General features: G+C 39.4%; 1 protein-coding gene across 1 annotated transcript in view; it reads right to left on the reverse strand.

Moving 5' to 3' along the window:
* LOC128689851 (uncharacterized) overlaps nucleotides 1-17,500 on the reverse strand; it is a 77,602-nt gene that overhangs the window by 13,484 nt on the left and 46,618 nt on the right. The window contains exon 13 of the mRNA XM_070087688.1: nucleotides 15,377-15,513. Coding sequence (XP_069943789.1) covers nucleotides 15,377-15,513 — 137 coding nt within the window. The remainder of the gene's footprint in view (nucleotides 1-15,376; nucleotides 15,514-17,500) is intronic.

Here is a 17,500-nt window from a genome sequence, read left to right on the forward strand (position 1 = left end):
TCCCGCCTCCACTACTTCACTTTCTAGGCTATTCCACGGCTTGACTACTCTATGACTGAAGAAATACTTCCTAACATCCCTTTGATTCATCTGAGTCTTCAACTTCCAATTGTGACATCTTGTGTCTGTGTCCCATCTCTGGAACATCCCATCTTTGTCCACCTCGTCTATTCCGTGCAATATTTTATATGTCGTTATCATGTCTCCCCTGACCCTCCTGGCCTCCAGTGTCGTCAGGCCGATTTCCCTCAACCTTTCTTCGTAGGACAATCCCCGTAGCTCTGGGACTAGTCTTGCAAACCTTTGCACTTTCTCTAATTTCTTGACGTGCTTGACTAGGTGTGGATTCCAAACTGGTGCTGCATACTCCAGTATGGGCCTGACGTAAATGGTACACAGAGTCTTGAACGAATCCTTACTGAGATATCGGAACGCTATCCGTAGGTTTGCCAGGCGCCCGTATGCTGCAGCAGTTATCTGATTGATATGCGCCTCAGGAGATATGCTCGGTGTTATACTCACCCCCCAGATCTTTCTCCTTGAGTGAGGTTTGCAGTCTTTGGCCATGTAAACTATATTGTGTCTGCGGTCTTTTTTGCCCTTCCCCAATCTTCATGACTTTGCATTTGGCAGGGTTAAACTCAAGGAGCCAGTTGCTGAACCAGGCTTGTAGCCTGTCCAGGTCTCTTTGTAGTCCTGCCTGATCCTCATCCGATTTGATTCTTCTCATTAACTTCACATCATCTGCAAACAAGGACACTTCTGAGTATATCCCTTCCGTTATGTCGTTCACATATACCAAGAACAGCACAGGTCCTAGGACTGACCCTTGTGTGTGTGTGTGTGTGTGTGTGTGTGTGTGTGTGTGTGTGTGTGTGTGTGTGTGTGTGTGTGTGTGTGTGTGTGTGTGTGTGTGTGTGTATGTGTGTGTGTGTGCGTGTGTGTGAGTGTATGTGTGTGTGTGCGTGTGTGTGTGTGTGTGTGTGTGTGTGTGTGTGCGTGCGTGTGTGTGCGCGCGCGTGTGTGTGTGTGTGTGTGTGTGTGTGTGTGTGTGTGTGTGTGTGTGTGTGTGTGTGTGTGTGTGTGTGTGTGTGTGTGTGTGTGCAGAGGCCACGAACAGCTACTCAACTGCCATTTTTACAGAAAGTATCCCACAATGATACGAAACGACAGTGCCTGGTTGCAATTCATGGCCTCTGCAAGGTTCCAAAGTTGCAGCACGGGGTGGGTTTGAAAGTACACACACACACACACACACACACACACACACACACACACACACACACACACACACACACACACACACACACACACACACACACACACACACACACACACACATATGCACACACGCGCGTGCGCGTGTACTCACATTAATTGATTAACCGCTCCTCGAACGCGAAACTGGCAAATGTACGGGCAGCTTTCAGGAACATGGACAAGGAGTCATTCACTATCTTATACATGACATACATCAGGCTCTTCTTGGAGTATACAGCGCCAGTGTGGAACCCACATCTGGTAAAGCATTAAGCTAGAAAAAGTGTAAATGTTCGCAACGAAAATAGTACCAGAGCTGATGGGTATTAACTATGAGGCGAGACTAGACTCGCTAAACCTGTAGACAACACAGGAAAAAAGGGCCACAGGTGACATCATAACAACGTGAAAAATACTCAGAGTAATTTACAAGGGTGGTGAGAGAGAGAGAGTCTGTTTGAATGTCTCAAGTACACGAGAACACAACTGATGTTAGGAAATATTTCTTTGGCTTTAGAGTCGTCAAGAGATGGAACGACCTAGACAGAGAAGTGGCAGAAGCAGAATACATATATAGCTTTAAGAATAGGTATGATAGAGCTGACTCAGCCAGGAGAGAGTGAAACCAGTAGCAGCTTGCAGAAAGGCTGGCCAGGAGCTGATACTCGACCCCGGCAACCAAAATTAGGTGAGTACGCACACTCATATACATATGAAGAAAGAGAGAGAGAGAGAGAGAGAGAGAGAGAGAGAGAGAGAGAGAGAGAGAGAGAGAGAGAGAGAGAGCGAGAGAGAGAGAGAGAGAGAGAGAGAGAGAGAGAGAGAGAGAGAGAGAGAGAGAGAGAGAGCTAATATACCGTATGTAAATAATACCGTGGAAAAAGTTCCTCTCAGGTAGAGAAGTTTATAACTTTGTAGCAGCACTCCAGGTAATTGTTTAGTTAGCCTTGTTTATGTCTTGTTCCATCTTTGTTTTAGCCTTGTTTAAGCCTTGTTTTACCTTTGTTTTACTCTTCTTTCAGTCTTGTTTCATTCTTATTTCAGCCCTTGTTTGAACCTTGTTTTAGCTTTGCTGTTTGCCTTTTTAAAGCCTGGATTTAGCTGTGTTTTAACTGTTTAGAATTAGTTAAAACCCGTAGTTTTTTGTTACACTTTTGTGTTTTCCTTATTTCATCTCTTTTTCCATCCTTTATTTCGTGATAACTATTAAAGTGCTTCTGAAGTATTAAAGTGCTTCTGAAGTATTAAAGTGCTTGTGAAGTATTAAAGTGCTTCTGAAGTATTAAAGTGCTTGTGAAGTATTAAAGTGCTTCTGAAGTATTAAAGTGCTTGTGAAGTATTAAAGTGCTTGTGAAGTATTAAAGTGCTTGTGAAGTATTAAAGTGCTTCTGAAGTATTAAAGTGCTTCTGAAGTATTAAAGTGCTTGTGAAGTATTAAAGTGCTTCTGAAGTATTAAAGTGCTTGCGAAGTATTAAAGTGCTTCTGAAGTATTAAAGTGCTTGTGAAGTATTAAAGTGCTTGTGAAGTATTAAAGTGCTTGTGAAGTATTAAAGTGCTTGTGAAGTATTAAAGTGCTTCTGAAGTATTAAAGTGCTTCTGAAGTATTAAAGTGCTTCTGAAGTATTAAAGTGCTTGTGAAGTATTAAAGTGCTTCTGAAGTATTAAAGTGCTTCTGAAGTATTAAAGTGCTTCTGAAGTATTAAAGTGCTTCTGAAGTATTACAGTGGGAAGTATTAAAGTGCTTCTGAAGTATTAAAGTGCTTCTGAAGTATTAAAGTGCTTGTGAAGTATTAAAGTGCTTCTGAAGTATTAAAGTGCTTGTGAAGTATTAAAGTGCTTCTGAAGTATTAAAGTGCTTCTGAAGTATTAAAGTGCTTGTGAAGTATTAAAGTGCTTGTGAAGTATTAAAGTGCTTGTGAAGTATTAAAATGATAGTGAAGTATTAAAGTGCTTGTGAAGTATTAAAGTGCTTGTGAAGTATTAAAGTGCTTGTGAAGTATTAAAGTGCTTGTGAAGTATTAAAGTGCTTGTGAAGTATTAAAGTGCTTGTGAAGTATTAAAGTGCTTCTGAAGTATTAAAGTGCTTCTGAAGTATTAAAGTGCTTGTGAAGTATTAAAGTGCTTCTGAAGTATTAAAGTGCTTGTGAAGTATTAAAGTGCTTCTGAAGTATTAAAGTGCTTGTGAAGTATTAAAGTGCTTGTGAAGTATTAAAGTGCTTGTGAAGTATTAAAGTGCTTGTGAAGTATTAAAGTGCTTCTGAAGTATTAAAGTGCTTCTGAAGTATTAAAGTGCTTCTGAAGTATTAAAGTGCTTCTGAAGTATTAAAGTGCTTCTGGAGTATTAAAGTGCTTGTGAAGTATTAAAGTGCTTGTGAAGTATTAAAGTGCTTCTGAAGTATTAAAGTGCTTGTGAAGTATTAAAGTGCTTGTGAAGTATTAAAGTGCTTGTGAAGTATTAAAGTGCTTGTGAAGTATTAAAGTGCTTGTGAATGAAGTATTAAAGTGCTTCTGAAGTATTAAAGTGCTTGTGAAGTATTAAAGTGCTTCTGGGGTATTAAATTGCTTGTGAAGTATTAAAGTGCTTGTGAAGTATTAAAGTGCTTGTGAAGTATTAAAGCGCTTCTGAAGTATAAAGTGCTTCTGGGGTATTAAATTGCTTCTGAAGTATTAAAGTGCTTGTGAAGTATTAAAGTGCTTGTGAAGTATTGAAATGCTTCTGGAGTATTAAAGTGCTTGTGAGTATTAAAGTGTTTCTGAAGTATTAAAGTGCTTCTGAAGTATTGAAATGCTTCTGAAGTGTTAAAGTGCTTGTGAAGTATTAAAGTGCTTTTGAAGTATTAAAGTGCTTGTGAAGTATTAAAGTGCTTCTGAAGTATTAAAGTGCTTGTGAAGTATTAAAGTGCTTGTGAAGTATTAAAGTGCTTGTGAAGTATTAAAGTGCTTCTGAAGTATTAAAGTGCTTGTGAAGTATTAAAGTGCTTGTGAAGTATTAAAGTGCTTCTGAAGTATTAAAGTGCTTCTGAAGTATTAAAGTGCTTGTGAAGTATTAAAGTACTTCTTAAGTATTAAAGTGCTTCTGAAGTATTAAAGTGCTTCTGAAGTATTAAAGTGCTTGTGAAGTATTAAAGTGCTTGTGAAGTATTAAAGTGCTTGTGAAGTATTAAAGTGCTTCTGAAGTATTAAAGTGCTTCTGAAGTATTAAAGTGCTTGTGAAGTATTAAAGTGCTTCTGAAGTATTAAAGTGCTTGTGAAGTATTAAAGTGCTTCTGGAGTATTAAAGTGCTTACGAAGTATTAAAGTGCTTCTGAATTATTAAAGTGCTTCTGGGGTATTAAAGTGCTTGTGAAGTATTAAAGTGCTTGTGATGTATTAAAGTGCTTGTGAAGTATTAAAGTGCTTGTGAAGTATTAAAGTGCTTGTGAAGTATCAAAGTGCTTGTGAAGTATTAAAGTGCTTCTGAAGCATTAAAGTGCTTCTGAAGTATTAAAGTGCTTGTGACGTATTAAAGTGCTTCTGAAGTATTAAAGTGCTTGTGAAGTATTAAAGTGCTTCTGAAGTATTAAGTGCTTCTGAAGTATTAAAGTGCTTCTGAAGTATTAAAGTGCTTCTGAAGTATTAAAGTGCTTCTGAAGTATTAAAGTGCTTCTGAAGTATTAAAGTGCTTGTGAAGTATTAAAGTACTTCTGAAGTATTAAAGTGCTTGTGAAGTATTAAAGTGCTTCTGAAGTATTAAAGTGCTTGTGAAGTATTAAAGTGCTTCTGAAGTATTAAAGTGCTTCTGGGGTATTAAAGTGCTTGTGAAGTATTAAAGTGCTTGTGAAGTATTAAAGTGCTTGTGAAGTATTAAAGTGCTTCTGAAGTATTAAAGTGCTTGTGAAGTATTAAAGTATTTCTGAAGTATTAAAGTGCTTCTGAAGTATTAAAGTGCTTCTGAAGTATTAAAGTGCTTGTGAAGTATTAAAGTGCTTGTGAAGTATTAAAGTGCTTGTGAAGTATTAAAGTGCTTGTGAAGTATTAAAGTGCTTGTGAAGTATTAAAGTGCTTGTGAAGTATTAAAGTGCTTCTGGAGTATTAAAGTGCTTGCGAAGTATTAAAGTGCTTCTGAAATATTAAAGTCCTTCGGGGGTATTAAAGTGCTTGTGAAGTATTAAAGTGCTTGTGATGTATTAAAGTGCTTGTGAAGTATTAAAGTGCTTGTGAAGTATTAAAGTGCTTGTGAAGTATCAAAGTGCTTGTGAAGTATTAAAGTGCTTCTGAAGCTTTAAAGTGCTTCTGAAGTATTAAAGTGCTTGTGACGTATTAAAGTGCTTCTGAAGTATTAAAGTGCTTGTGAAGTATTAAAGTGCTTCTGAAGTATTAAGTGCTTCTGAAGTATTAAAGTGCTTCTGAAGTATTAAAGTGCTTCTGAAGTATTAAAGTGCTTCTGAAGTATTAAAGTGCTTCTGAAGTATTAAAGTGCTTCTGATGTATTAAAGTGCTTCTGAAGTATTAAAGTGCTTCTGGAGGATTAAAGTGCTTCTGAAGTATTAAAGTGCTTGTGAAGTGTTAAAGTGCTTGTGAAGTATTAAAGTGCTTCTGAAGTATTAAAGTGCTTGTGAAGTGTTAAATTGCTTCTGAAGTATTAAAGTGCTTCTGAAGTATTAAAGTGCTTCTGAAGTATTAAAGTGCTAGTGAAGTATTAAAGTGCTTGTGAAGTATTAAAGTGCTTGTGAAGTATTAAAATGATAGTGAAGTATTAAAGTGCTTCTGAAGTATTAAAGTGCTTGTGAAGTATTAAAGGCCTTGTGAAGTATTAAAGTGCTTGTGAAGTATTTTAGTGCTTGTGAAGTATTAAAGTGCTCCCGAAGTATTTAAGTGCTTATGAAGTATTAAAGTGCTTGTGAAGTATTAAAGTGCTTCTGAAGTATTAAAGTGCTTGTGAAGTATTAAAGTGCTTCTGAAGTATTAAAGTGCTTGTGAAGTATTAAAGTGCTTGTGAAGTATTAAAGTGCTTCTGAATTATTAAAGTGCTTCTGAAGTATTAAAGTGCTTCTGGAGTATTAAAGTGCTTGTGAAGTATTAAAGTGCTTGAGAAGTATTAAAGTGCTTCTGAAGTATTAAAGTGCTTCTGAAGTATTAAAATGCTTGTGAAGTATTAAAGTGCTTGTGAAGTATTAAAGTGCTTGTGAAGCATTAAAGTGCTTGCGAAGTATTAAAGTGCTTCTGAAGTATTAAAGTGCTTGTGAAGTATTAAAGTGCTTGTGAAGTATTAAAGTGCTTGTGAAGTATTAAAGTGCTTCTGAAGTATTAAAGTGCTTCTGGAGTATTAAAGCGCTTGTGAAGTATTAAAGTGCTTCTGAAGTATTAAAGTGCTTCTGAAGTATTAAAGTACTTCTGAAGTATTAAAGTGCTTCTGAAGTATTAAAGTGCTTGTGAAGCATTAAAGTGCTTGTGAAGTATTAAAGTGCTTCTGAAGTATTAAAGTGCTTGTGAAGTATTAAAGTGCTTCTGAAGTATTAAAGTGCTTGTGAAGTATTAAAGTGCTTCTGAAATATTAAAGTGCTTCTGAAGTATTAAAGCTCTTCTGGGGTATTAAATTGCTTGTGAAGTATTAAAGTGCTTGTGAAGTATTAAAGTGCTTGTGAAGTATTAAAGTGCTTGTGAAGTATTAAAGTGCTTGTGAAGTATTAAAGTGTTTCTGGGGTATTAAAGTGCTTGTGAGGCATTAAAGTTTTTGTGAAGTATTAAAGTGCTTGTGAAGTATTAAAGTGCTTCTGAAGTATTAAAGTGCTTGTGAAGTATTAAAGTGCTTCTGAAGTATTAAAGTGCTTGTGAAGTATTAAAGTGCTTCTGAAGTATTAAAGTGCTTGTGAAGTATTAAAGTGCTTGTGAAGTATTAAAGTGCTTCTGAAGTATTAAAGTGCTTCTGGAGTATTAAATTGCTTGTGAAGCATTAAAGTGCTTCTGAAGAATTAAAGTGCTTCTGGGGTATTAAAGTGCTTGGGAAGTACTAAAGTGCTTCTGAAGTATTAAAGTGCTTGTGAAGTATTAAAGTGCTTGTGAAGTATTAAAGTGCTTGCGAAGTATTAAAGTGCTTGCGAAGTATTAAAGTGCTTTGAAGTATTAAATTTCTTGTGAAGTTTTAAAGTGCTTCTGAAGTATTAAAGTGCTTGTGAAGTATTAAAGTGCTTGTGAAGTATTAAAGTGCTTGTGAAGTATTAAAGTGCTTGTGAAGTATTAAAGTGCTTGTGAAGTATTAAAGTGCTTGTGAAGTATTAAAGTGCTTGTGAAGTGTTAAAGTGCTTGTGAAGTACTAAAGTGCTTCTGAAGTGTTAAAGTGCTTGTGAACTATTAAAGTGCTTGTGAAATATTAAAGTGCTTGTGAAGTATTAAAGTGCTTGTGAAGTATTAAAGTGCTTGTGAAGTATTAAAGTGCTTGTGAAGTATTAAAGTGCTTGTGAAGTATTAAAGTGCTTGTGAAGTACTAAAGTGCTTCTGAAGTGTTAAAGTGCTTGTGAACTATTAAAGTGCTTGTGAAGTATTAAAGTGCTTGTGAACTAATAAAGTGCTTGTGAAGTATTAAAGTGCTTGTGAAGTATTAAAGTGCTTGTGAAGTATTAAAGTGCTTGTGAAGTATTAAAGTGATAGTGAAGTATTAAAGTGCTTCTGAAGTATTAAAGTGCTTCTGAAGTATTAGAGTGCTTGTGAAGTATTAAAGTGCTTTTGAAGTATTAAAGTGCTTGTGAAGTATTAAAGTGCTTGTGAAGCATTAAAGTGCTTGTGAAGTATTAAAGTGCTTGTGAAGTATTAAAGTGCTTGTGAAGTATTAAAGTGCTTCTGAAGTATTAAAGTGCTTGTGAAGCATTAAAGTGCTTCTGGGGTATTAAAGTGCTTCTGAAGTATTAAAGTGCTTGTGAAGTATTAAAGTGCTTGTGAAGTATTAAAGTGCTTGTGAAGTATTAAAGTGCTTGTGAAGTATTAAAGTGCTTCTGGGGTATTAAAGTGCTTGTTAAGTATTAAATTGCTTGTGAAGTATTAAAGTGCTTGTGAAGTATTAAAGTGCTTCTGAAGTATTAAAGTGCTTGTGAAGTATTAAAGTACTTCTGAAGTATTAAAGTGCTTGTGAAGTATTAAAGTGCTTCTGAAGTATTAAAGTGCTTGTGAAGTATTAAAGTGCTTCTGAAGTATTAAAGTGCTTGTGAAGTATTAAAATGCTTGTGAAGTATTATAGTGCTTGTGAAGTATTAAATTGCTTGTGAAGTATTAAAGTGCTTCTGGAGTATTAAAGTGCTTGTGAAGTATTAAAGTGCTTGTGAAGTATTAAAGTGCTTGTGAAGTATTAAAGTGCTTGTGAACTATTAAAGTGCTTGTGAAGTATTAAAGTGCTTGTTAAGTATTAAAGTGCTTCTGAAGTATTAAAGTGCTTCTGAAGTATTAAAGTGCTTGTGAAGTATTAAAGTGCTTGTGAAGTATTAAAATGCTTCTGAAGTATTAAAGTGCTTGTGAAATATTAAAGTGCTTGTGAAGTATTAAAGTGCTTGTGAAGTATTAATGTGCTTGTGAAGTATTAAAGTGCTTGTGAAGTATTAAATTGCTTGTGAAGTATTAAAATGCTTCTGAAGTGTTAAAGTGCTTGTGAGGTATTAATGTGCTTGTGAAGTATTAATGTGCTTGTGAAGTATTAAAGTGCTTGTGAAGTATTAAAATGCTTCTGAAGTGTTAAAGTGCTTGTGAAGTATTAAAGTGCTTGTGAAGTATTAAAGTGCTTGTGAAGTATTAATGTGCTTGTGAAGTATTAAATTGCTTGTGAAGTATTAAAGTGCTTGTGAAGTTTTAAAGTGCTTGTGAAGTATTAAAGTGATAGTGAAGTATTAAAGTGCTTCTGAAGTATTAAAGTGCTTGTGAAGTATATGAGTGCTTGTGAAGTATTAAAGTGCTTGTGAAGTATTAAAGTGCTTGTGAAGTATTAAAGTGCTTGTGAAGCATTAAAGTGCTTGTGAAGTATTAAAGTGCTTTTGAAGTATTACAGTGCTTGTGAAGTATTAAAGTGCTTCTGAAGTATTAAAGTGCTTCTGAAGTATTAAAGTGCTTCTGGGGTATTAAAGTGCTTGTGAAGTATTAAAGTGCTTGTGAAGTATTAAAGTGCTTGTGAAGTATTAAAGTGCTTGTGAAGTATTAAAGTGCTTCTGGGGTATTAAAGTGCTTGTTAAGTATTAAAGTGCTTGTGAAGTATTAAAGTGATTGTAAAGTATTAAAGTGCTTGTGAAGTATTAAAGTACTTCTGAAGTATTAAAGTGCATGTGAAGTATTAAAGTGCTTCTGAAGTATTAAAGTGCTTGTGAAGTATTAAAGTGCTTCTGAAGTATTAAAGTGCTTGTGAAGTATTAAAGTGCTTGTGAAGTATTAAAGTGCTTGTGAAGTATTAAAGTGCTTGTGAAGTATTAAAGTGCTTCTGAAGTATTAAAGTGCTTGTGAAGTATTAAAGTGCTTGTGAAGTATTAAAGTGCTTGTGAAGTATTAAAGTGCTTGTGAAGTATTAAAGTGCTTGTGAAGTATTAAAGTGCTTGTTAAGTATTAAAGTGCTTCTGAAGTATTAAAGTGCTTGTGAAGTATTAAAGTGCTTCTGAAGTATTAAAGTGCTTTTGAAGTATTAAAGTGCTTGTGAAGTATTAAAGTGCTTCTGAAGTATTAAAGTGCTTGTGAAGTATTAAAGTGCTTCTGAAGTGTTAAAGTGCTTGTGAAGTATTAAAGTGCTTGTGAAGTATTAAAGTGTTTCTGAAGTATTAAAGTGCTTGTGAAGTATTAAAGTACTTCTGAAGTATTAAAGTGCTTCTGAAGTATTAAAGTGCTTGTGAAGTATTAAATTGCTTCTGAAGTATTAAAGTGCTTGTGAAGTATTAAAGTGCTTCTGAAGTATTAAAGTGCTTTAAAGTATTAAAGTGCTTGTGAAGTATTAAAGTGCTTGTGAAGTATTAAAGTGCTTGTGAAGTATTAAAGTGCTTCTGAAGTATTAAAGTGCTTGTGAAGTATTAAAGTACTTCTGAAGTATTAAAGTGCTTGTGAAGTATTAAAGTGCTTCTGAAGTATTAAAGTGCTTTTGAAGTATTAAAGTACTTCTGAATTATTAAAGTGCTTCTGAAGTATTAAAGTGCTTCTGAAGTATTATAGTGCTTCTGAAGTATTATAGTGCTTGTGGAGTATTAAAGTGCTTCTTAAGTTTTAAAGCTCTTGTGAAGTATTAAAGTGGTTCTGAAGTATTAAAGTGCTTCTGAAGTATTAAAGTGCTTCTGAAGTATTAAAGTGCTTGTGAAGTATTAAAGTGCTTGTGAAGTATTAAAGTGCTTGTGAAGTATTAAAGTGCTTCTGAAGTATTAAAGTGCTTGTGAAGTATTAAAGTACTTCTGAAGTATTAAAGTGCTTGTGAAGTATTAAAGTGCTTCTGAAGTATTAAAGTGCTTTTGAAGTATTAAAGTACTTCTGAATTATTAAAGTGCTTCTGAAGTATTAAAGTGCTTCTGAAGTATTATAGTGCTTCTGAAGTATTATAGTGCTTGTGGAGTATTAAAGTGCTTCTTAAGTTTTAAAGCTCTTGTGAAGTATTAAAGTGGTTCTGAAGTATTAAAGTGCTTCTGAAGTATTAAAGTGCTTCTGAAGTATTAAAGTGCTTCTGAAGCATTAAAGTGCTTCTGGAGTATTAAAGTGCTTGTGACGTATTAAAGTGCTTGTGAAGTATTAAAGTGCTTCTGAAGTATTAAAGTGTTTCTGAAGTATTAAAGTGCTTGTGAAGTATTAAAGTGCTTGTGAAGTATTAAATTGCTTGTGAAGTATTAAAGTGCTTCTGAAGTATTAAAGTGCTTCTGAAGTATTAAAGTGCTTGTGAAGTATTAAAGTGCTCGTGAAGTATTAAAGTGCTTCTGAAGTATTAAAATTCTTGTGAAGTATTAAAGTGCTTGTGAAGTATTAAAGTGCTTGTGAAGTATTAAAGTGCTTGTGAAGTATTAAATTGCTTCTGAAGTATTGAAGTGCTTCTGAAGTATTAAAGTGCTTGTGAAGTATTAAATTGCTTCTGAAGTATTAAAGTGCTTGTGAAGTATTAAAGTGCTTCTGAAGTATTAAAGTGCTTCTGAAGTATTAAAGTGCTTCTGAAGTATTAAAGTACTTCTGAAGTATTAAAGTGCTTCAAGGAGTATTAGAGTGCTTGTGAAATATTAAAGTGCTTCTGAAGTATTAAAGTGCTTCTAAAGTATTAATGTGCTTGTGAAGTATTAAAGTGCTTGTGAAGTATTAAAGTGCTTGTGAAGTATTAAAGTGCTTGTGAAGTATTAAAGTGCTTCTGAAGTATTATAGTGCTTGTGAAGTATTAAAGTGCTTTTGAAGTATTAAAGTACTTCTGAAGTATTAAAGTGTTTCTGAAGTATTAAAGTGATTCTGAAGTATTATAGTGCTTCTGAAGTCTTAAAGTGCTTGTGAAGTATTAAAGTGCTTGTGAAGTATTAAAGTGCTTGTGAATTATTAAAGTGCTTCTGAAGTATTAATGTACTTCTGAAGTATTAAAGTGCTTGTGATGTATTAAAGTGCTTCTGAAGTATTAACGTGCTTCTGAAGTATTAAAGTGTTTGTGATGTATTAAAGTGCTTCTGAAGTATTAAAGTGCTTCTGAAGTATTAAAGTGCTTGTGAAGTATTAAAGTGCTTATGAAGTATTAAAGTGCTTCTGAAGTATTAAAGTGCTTGTGAAGTATTAAAGTGCTTGTGAAGTATTAAAGTGCTTATGAAGTATTCAAGTGCTTGTGAAGTATTAAAGTGCTTGTGAAGTATTAAAGTGCTTCTGGAGTATTAAAGTGTTTGTGAAGTATTAAAGTGCTTCTGAAGTATTAAAGTGTTTGTGATGTATTAAAGTGCTTCTGAAGTATTAAAGTGCTTGTGAAGTATTAAAGTGTTTGTGAAGTATTAAAGTGCTTCTGAAGTATTAAAGGAAAGTCCTTTTTAAGTCTTAAGAGAAACGCTGCTGAAGTCTGAAGAGAAGTTGCTTCTGAGTTCTGTAGTTATGCCCTCCATGAAGTGCTGATGCCAAGGAAACGCCTGGGAAAATATGCCCAGGAAAGTATACCCTACGAAACAGGGGTTTGGGGAGGAATGCTGCTGGTAGAGAGTCAAGACGATATCGTGTACTACTGGAAAGAGGTGAGGAAATTATGCCCTCATGTTGAGGGAGGAGTGGTGAGGGAGGAGTGGTGAGGGAGGAGTGTTGGGGAGGAGTGGTGAGGGAGGAGTGGTGAGGGAGTAGTGGTGAGGGAGGAGTGGTGAGGGAGGAGTGGTGAGGGAGGAGTGGTGAAGGAGGAGTGTTGAGGGAGGAGTGGTGAGGGAGGAGTGGTGAGGGAGGAGTGGTGAGGGAGGAGTGGTGAGGGAGGAGTGGTGACGGAGGAGTGGTGAGGGAGGAGTGGTGAGGGAGGAGTGGTGAGGGAGGAGTGGTGAGGGAGGAGTGGTGAGGGAGGAGTGGTGAGGGAGGAGTGGTGAGGGAGGAGTGGTGAGGGAGGAGTGGTGAGGGAGGAGTGTTGAGGGAGGAGTGGTGAGGGAGGAGTGGTGAGGGAGGAGTGGTGAGGGAGGAGTGGTGAGGGAGGAGTGGTGAGGGAGGAGTGGTGAGGGAGGAGTGGTGAAGGAGGAGTGTTGAGGGAGGAGTGGTGAGGGAGGAGTGGTGAGGGAGGAGTGGTGAGGGAGGAGTGGTGAGGGAGGAGTGGTGAGGGAGGAGTGTTGAGGGAGGAGTGGTGAGGGAGGAGTGGTGATGGAAGGAGTGGTGATGGGAGGAGTGGTGAGGAGGAGTGGTGATGGGAGGAGTGGTGATGGGAGGAGTGGTGAGGGAGGAGTGTTGAGGGAGGAGTGGTGAGGGAGGAGTGGTGAGGGAGGAGTGGTGAGGGAGGAGTGGTGAGGGAGGAGTGGTGAGGGAGGAGTGGTGAGGGAGGAGTGGTGAGGGAGGAGTGGTGAGGGAGTAGTGGTGAGGGAGGAGTGGTGAGGAAGGAGTGGTGAGGGAGGAGTGGTGAGGGAGGAGTGGTGAGGGAGGAGTGTTGGGGAGGAGTGGTGAGGGAGGAGTGGTGAGGGAGTAGTGGTGAGGGAGTAGTGGTGAGGGAGGAGTGGTGAGGGAGGAGTGGTGAGGGAGGAGTGGTGAGGGAGGAGTGGTGAGGGAGGAGTGGTGAGGGAGGAGTGGTGAGGGAGGAGTGGTGAGGGAGGAGTGTTGGGGAGGAGTGGTGAGGGAGGAGTGGTGAGGGAGTAGTGGTGAGGGAGGAGTGGTGAGGAAGGAGTGGTGAGGGAGGAGTGGTGAGGGAGGAGTGGTGAGGGAGGAGTGGTGAGGGAGGAGTGGTGAGGGAGGAGTGGTGAGGGAGGAGTGGTGAGGGAGGAGTGGTGAGGGAGGAGTGGTGAGGGAGTAGTGGTGAGGGAGGAGTGGTGAGGGAGGAGTGGTGAGGGAGGAGTGGTGAGGGAGGAGTGGTGAGGGAGGAGTGGTGAGGGAGGAGTGGTGAGGGAGGAGTGGTGAGGGAGGAGTGGTGAGGGAGGAGTGGTGAGGGAGGAGTGGTGAGGGAGGAGTGGTGAGGGAGGAGTGGTGAGGGAGGAGAGGAGTGGTGAGGGAGGAGTGGTGAGGAGTGGTGAGGGAGGAGTGGTGAAGGAGGAGTGGTGAGGGAGGAGTGGTGAGGGAGGAGTGGTGAAGGAGGAGTGGTGAGGGAGGAGTGGTGAGGGAGGAGTGGTGAGGGAGGAGTGGTGAGGGAGGAATGGTGAGGGAGGAGTGGTGAGGGAGGAGTGGTGAGGGAGGAGTGGTGAGGGAGGAGTGGTGAGGGAGGAATGGTGAGGGAGGAGTGGTGAGGGAGGAGTGGTGAGGGAGGAGTGGTGAGGGAGGAGTGGTGATGGAGGAGTGGTGAGGGAGGAGTGGTGAGGGAGGAGTGTTGGGGAGGAGTGGTGAGGAAGGAGTGGTGAGGGAGGAGTGGTGAGGGAGGAGTGGTGAGGGAGGAGTGGTGAGGGAGGAGTGGTGAGGGAGAAGTGGTGAGGGAGGAGTGGTGAGGGAGGAGTGGTGAGGGAGGAGTGGTGAGGGAGGAGTGGTGAGGGAGGAGTGGTGAGGGAGGAGTGGTGAGGGAGGAGTGGTGAGGGAGGAGTGGTGAGGGAGGAGTGGTGAGGGAGGAGTGGTGAGGGAGGAGTGGTGAGGGAGGAGTGGTGAGGGAGGAGTGGTGAGGGAGGAGTGGTGAGGGAGGAGTGGTGAGGGAGGAGTGGTGAGGGAGGAGTGGTGAGGGAGGAGTGGTGAGGGAGGAGTGGTGAGGGAGGAGTGGTGAGGGAGAAGGAGATGTGAGGGAGGAGAGGTGAGGGATAAGGAGAGGTGAGGGAGGAGTGGTGAGGAAGAAGTGATGAGGGAGGAGTGGTGAGGGAGGAGTGGTGAGGGAGGAATGGTGAGGGAGGAATGGTGAGGGAGGAGTGGTGAGGGAGGAGTGGTGAGGGAGGAGTGGTGAGGGAGGAGTGGTGAGAGAGGAGTGGTGAGGGAGGAGTGGTGAGGGAGGATTGGTGAGGGAGGAGTGGTGAGGGAGGAGTGGTGAGGGAGGAGTGGTGAGGGAGGAGTGGTGAGGGAGGAGTGGTGAGGAAGAAGTGATGAGGGAGAAGTGTTGGGGAGGAGTGTTGGGGAGGAGTGGTGAGGGAGGAGTGGTAAGGAACATAATGAGTAAGAAAGGAGTAGATCAACACACACACAGTCAGCCTCACGGATATCTACCAGGATTCTCATCCAGATTATCATCTCGGTCTCCTGCGTGTGTACTGCCACAAACTTTCTTCCAGTCCAGCAAATGAGAGACGGTTAGTACAACTATGTAGTGTTTCTGCTTGCAATTTGTTGATGGAGGGTCAAGCTTTCACATTTTCTTGCGTTGAATGACGTACACGACTAGATTTCTTCATATAATAATAATAATAATAATAATAATAATAATAATAATAATAATAATAATAATAATAATAATAATAATAATAATAATAATAATTATTATTATTATTATTATTATTATTATTATTATTATTATTATTATTATTATTATTATTATTAGTATTAATAGCATCGTCGTAATACACAAGACATTATGGTGTATCAGATAACAGGCATGACACTCACCATTCTGCCAGTCAATGGCGTGGTTGAAGTAGACACCGATGGTGTGGAGGTCCATGGCTGCTATAATGAGAAGATAGAGGCCCATGCAGAGGTCGGCCAGGGCAAGGTTCACCATCAGGAACTTGCTCACCGTCATTCTTGAAGAAGGATTACAAGAGGAGTAAAACGGAGTGAGTCGCCTGGGGTACGACCTGCCATCTAGAGTCTGTTCAAGTTTCCTGAGGGTGGCGCGTCTGGGTGGAGGAGGAGAGAGAGAGAGAGAGGAGTCACGATAGGGCGAAGGATGCAAGGGAGGTCAAAACTAATATGTTTGGAGGGAGAGAGGGCAAGAGACAGAGGGTGGGAAAGTGGTGGTGGGCAGGCAAGAAGCAGGGTAATATGTCCAGCGTCAGGAGAGACAAAGAAATGTGTTGAAGGCACGTTAAAGGTGGAAAAAGGGGAATTAGAGACGGAGAGAGAAAGGGGACGAAGGATGAAAGAAATGGACGAAAATATAGAGGAATTGAGGGAAAGAGGGGGAAATGAAAGGCAGAGAGGGGTCGTGGTAAAGAAAAGAATTTAGAAAGGAGACTATCACACCTGTCGCGTAATGTAGAAGTTATAAATGAAGGTGTGTGTGTGAGAGAGAGAGAGAGAGAGAGAGAGAGAGAGGGGGGATGTGAAAGAAGGCATGAGTGAGGAAAAGACGAAGTGAGAGGAAAAGGTAGTGAAAGAAGATGTGATGGGGGACGCGGAGAAAAGACTAAGAAAGCAAGTAGGGCGAAAGGTCCCCGGTCAAAAATACTGGAATATCAAGGGAGTGGAACAAGGTACTTGAAAATGAGTTTAAGGTCAAACATTAACACTTAGCAAGGCAGGCTTTTACTGGACAACTTCTCTCTCTCAAGTGTGACCTTCAACGGCAAAGCACTGTCACTCAAGCGTGACCTTCAACAACTTGCACTGTCTCTCAAGCGTGGCCTTTAAGAATTAGCACTGTCGCTTAAGTGTGAGCTTCGCCATAATAACAAACGGGTGGTATAATCATCTCAACTAACTCAACTAATTGTTTTCGTGGTATCTCGCTTCGTATGAGTTCAGGGCTTCCGCTCTAAGATGTTCTCCACGAAGCACGAACGAGAGCTAATGTTGTTATATTCCCAGGGGAGCCCTAAACACGCAAGGGCCGTACAGCATCTCAAGCAAGGAAGAAGGGTGGCACTTCCCGTTTGAGTGGCTGACACCACTGCCATCACCAGCTACCTGGTCTACACTGCTGCTGTTGACATTTGATGTTAATGTTATGTTTGCTGTTAATACTGTGTACTTGTTTACTTTTCAGTGATAATGATGATAATAATAAAATAATATTGATAACAGTAATAACAATAATAGAAATAATAATAATAATAATAATAATAATAATAATACTTATATTATTATTATTATTATTATAATTTTTAGTAGTAGTAGTAGTAGTAGTAGTAGTAGTATCATTATCATGATTTATATTACTGTTTTAATAGCCATTATTATTATCATTGATAAATTAGACATTTGTGCAACTCTTGGGTATCTTTATTGAGGAAACGTTTCGCCACACAGTGGCTTCATCAGTCCATACAAAGGAGGATCTTGAAGAACAGGAGAATGAGGTAATCAGTCCCTTAACCTTGAGTCGATGTGGTCAGTCCATCAATCTTGAATAGAATACAGCATATGAGCGGAGAAGTGGCTTATATACCGTAGGCAGGAGAGGTGCAGCAGTTGTAGGTGGTGTCACATTTGTTCAGTGTGGAAGTAGGTCGTGCCCAAGTGTTAGGCAAGCGAAGAATTCCCAAGTATTAAGATCCCAAGAAGTTGCAGTGTCTGACAGGATTGTAGATGAATGGTTCAAAGAACCGACACGTTGATAAATTAGACACATGCGCAACTTTTGGGTATCTTTATTGAGGAAACGTTTCGCCACACAGTGGCTTCATCAGTCCACTTATGCCGTATTCTATTCAAGATTGATGGACTGACCACATCGACTCAAGGCTGAGGGACTGATTACCTCATTCTCCTCCTGTTCTTCAAGATTCTCCTTTGTATGGACTGATGAAGCCACTGTGTGGCGAAACGTTTCCTCAATAAAGATACCCA

This window comes from Cherax quadricarinatus, chromosome 22 (assembly GCF_038502225.1).
Source record: "Cherax quadricarinatus isolate ZL_2023a chromosome 22, ASM3850222v1, whole genome shotgun sequence".
In the NCBI taxonomy this organism is placed as follows: domain Eukaryota; kingdom Metazoa; phylum Arthropoda; class Malacostraca; order Decapoda; family Parastacidae; genus Cherax; species Cherax quadricarinatus.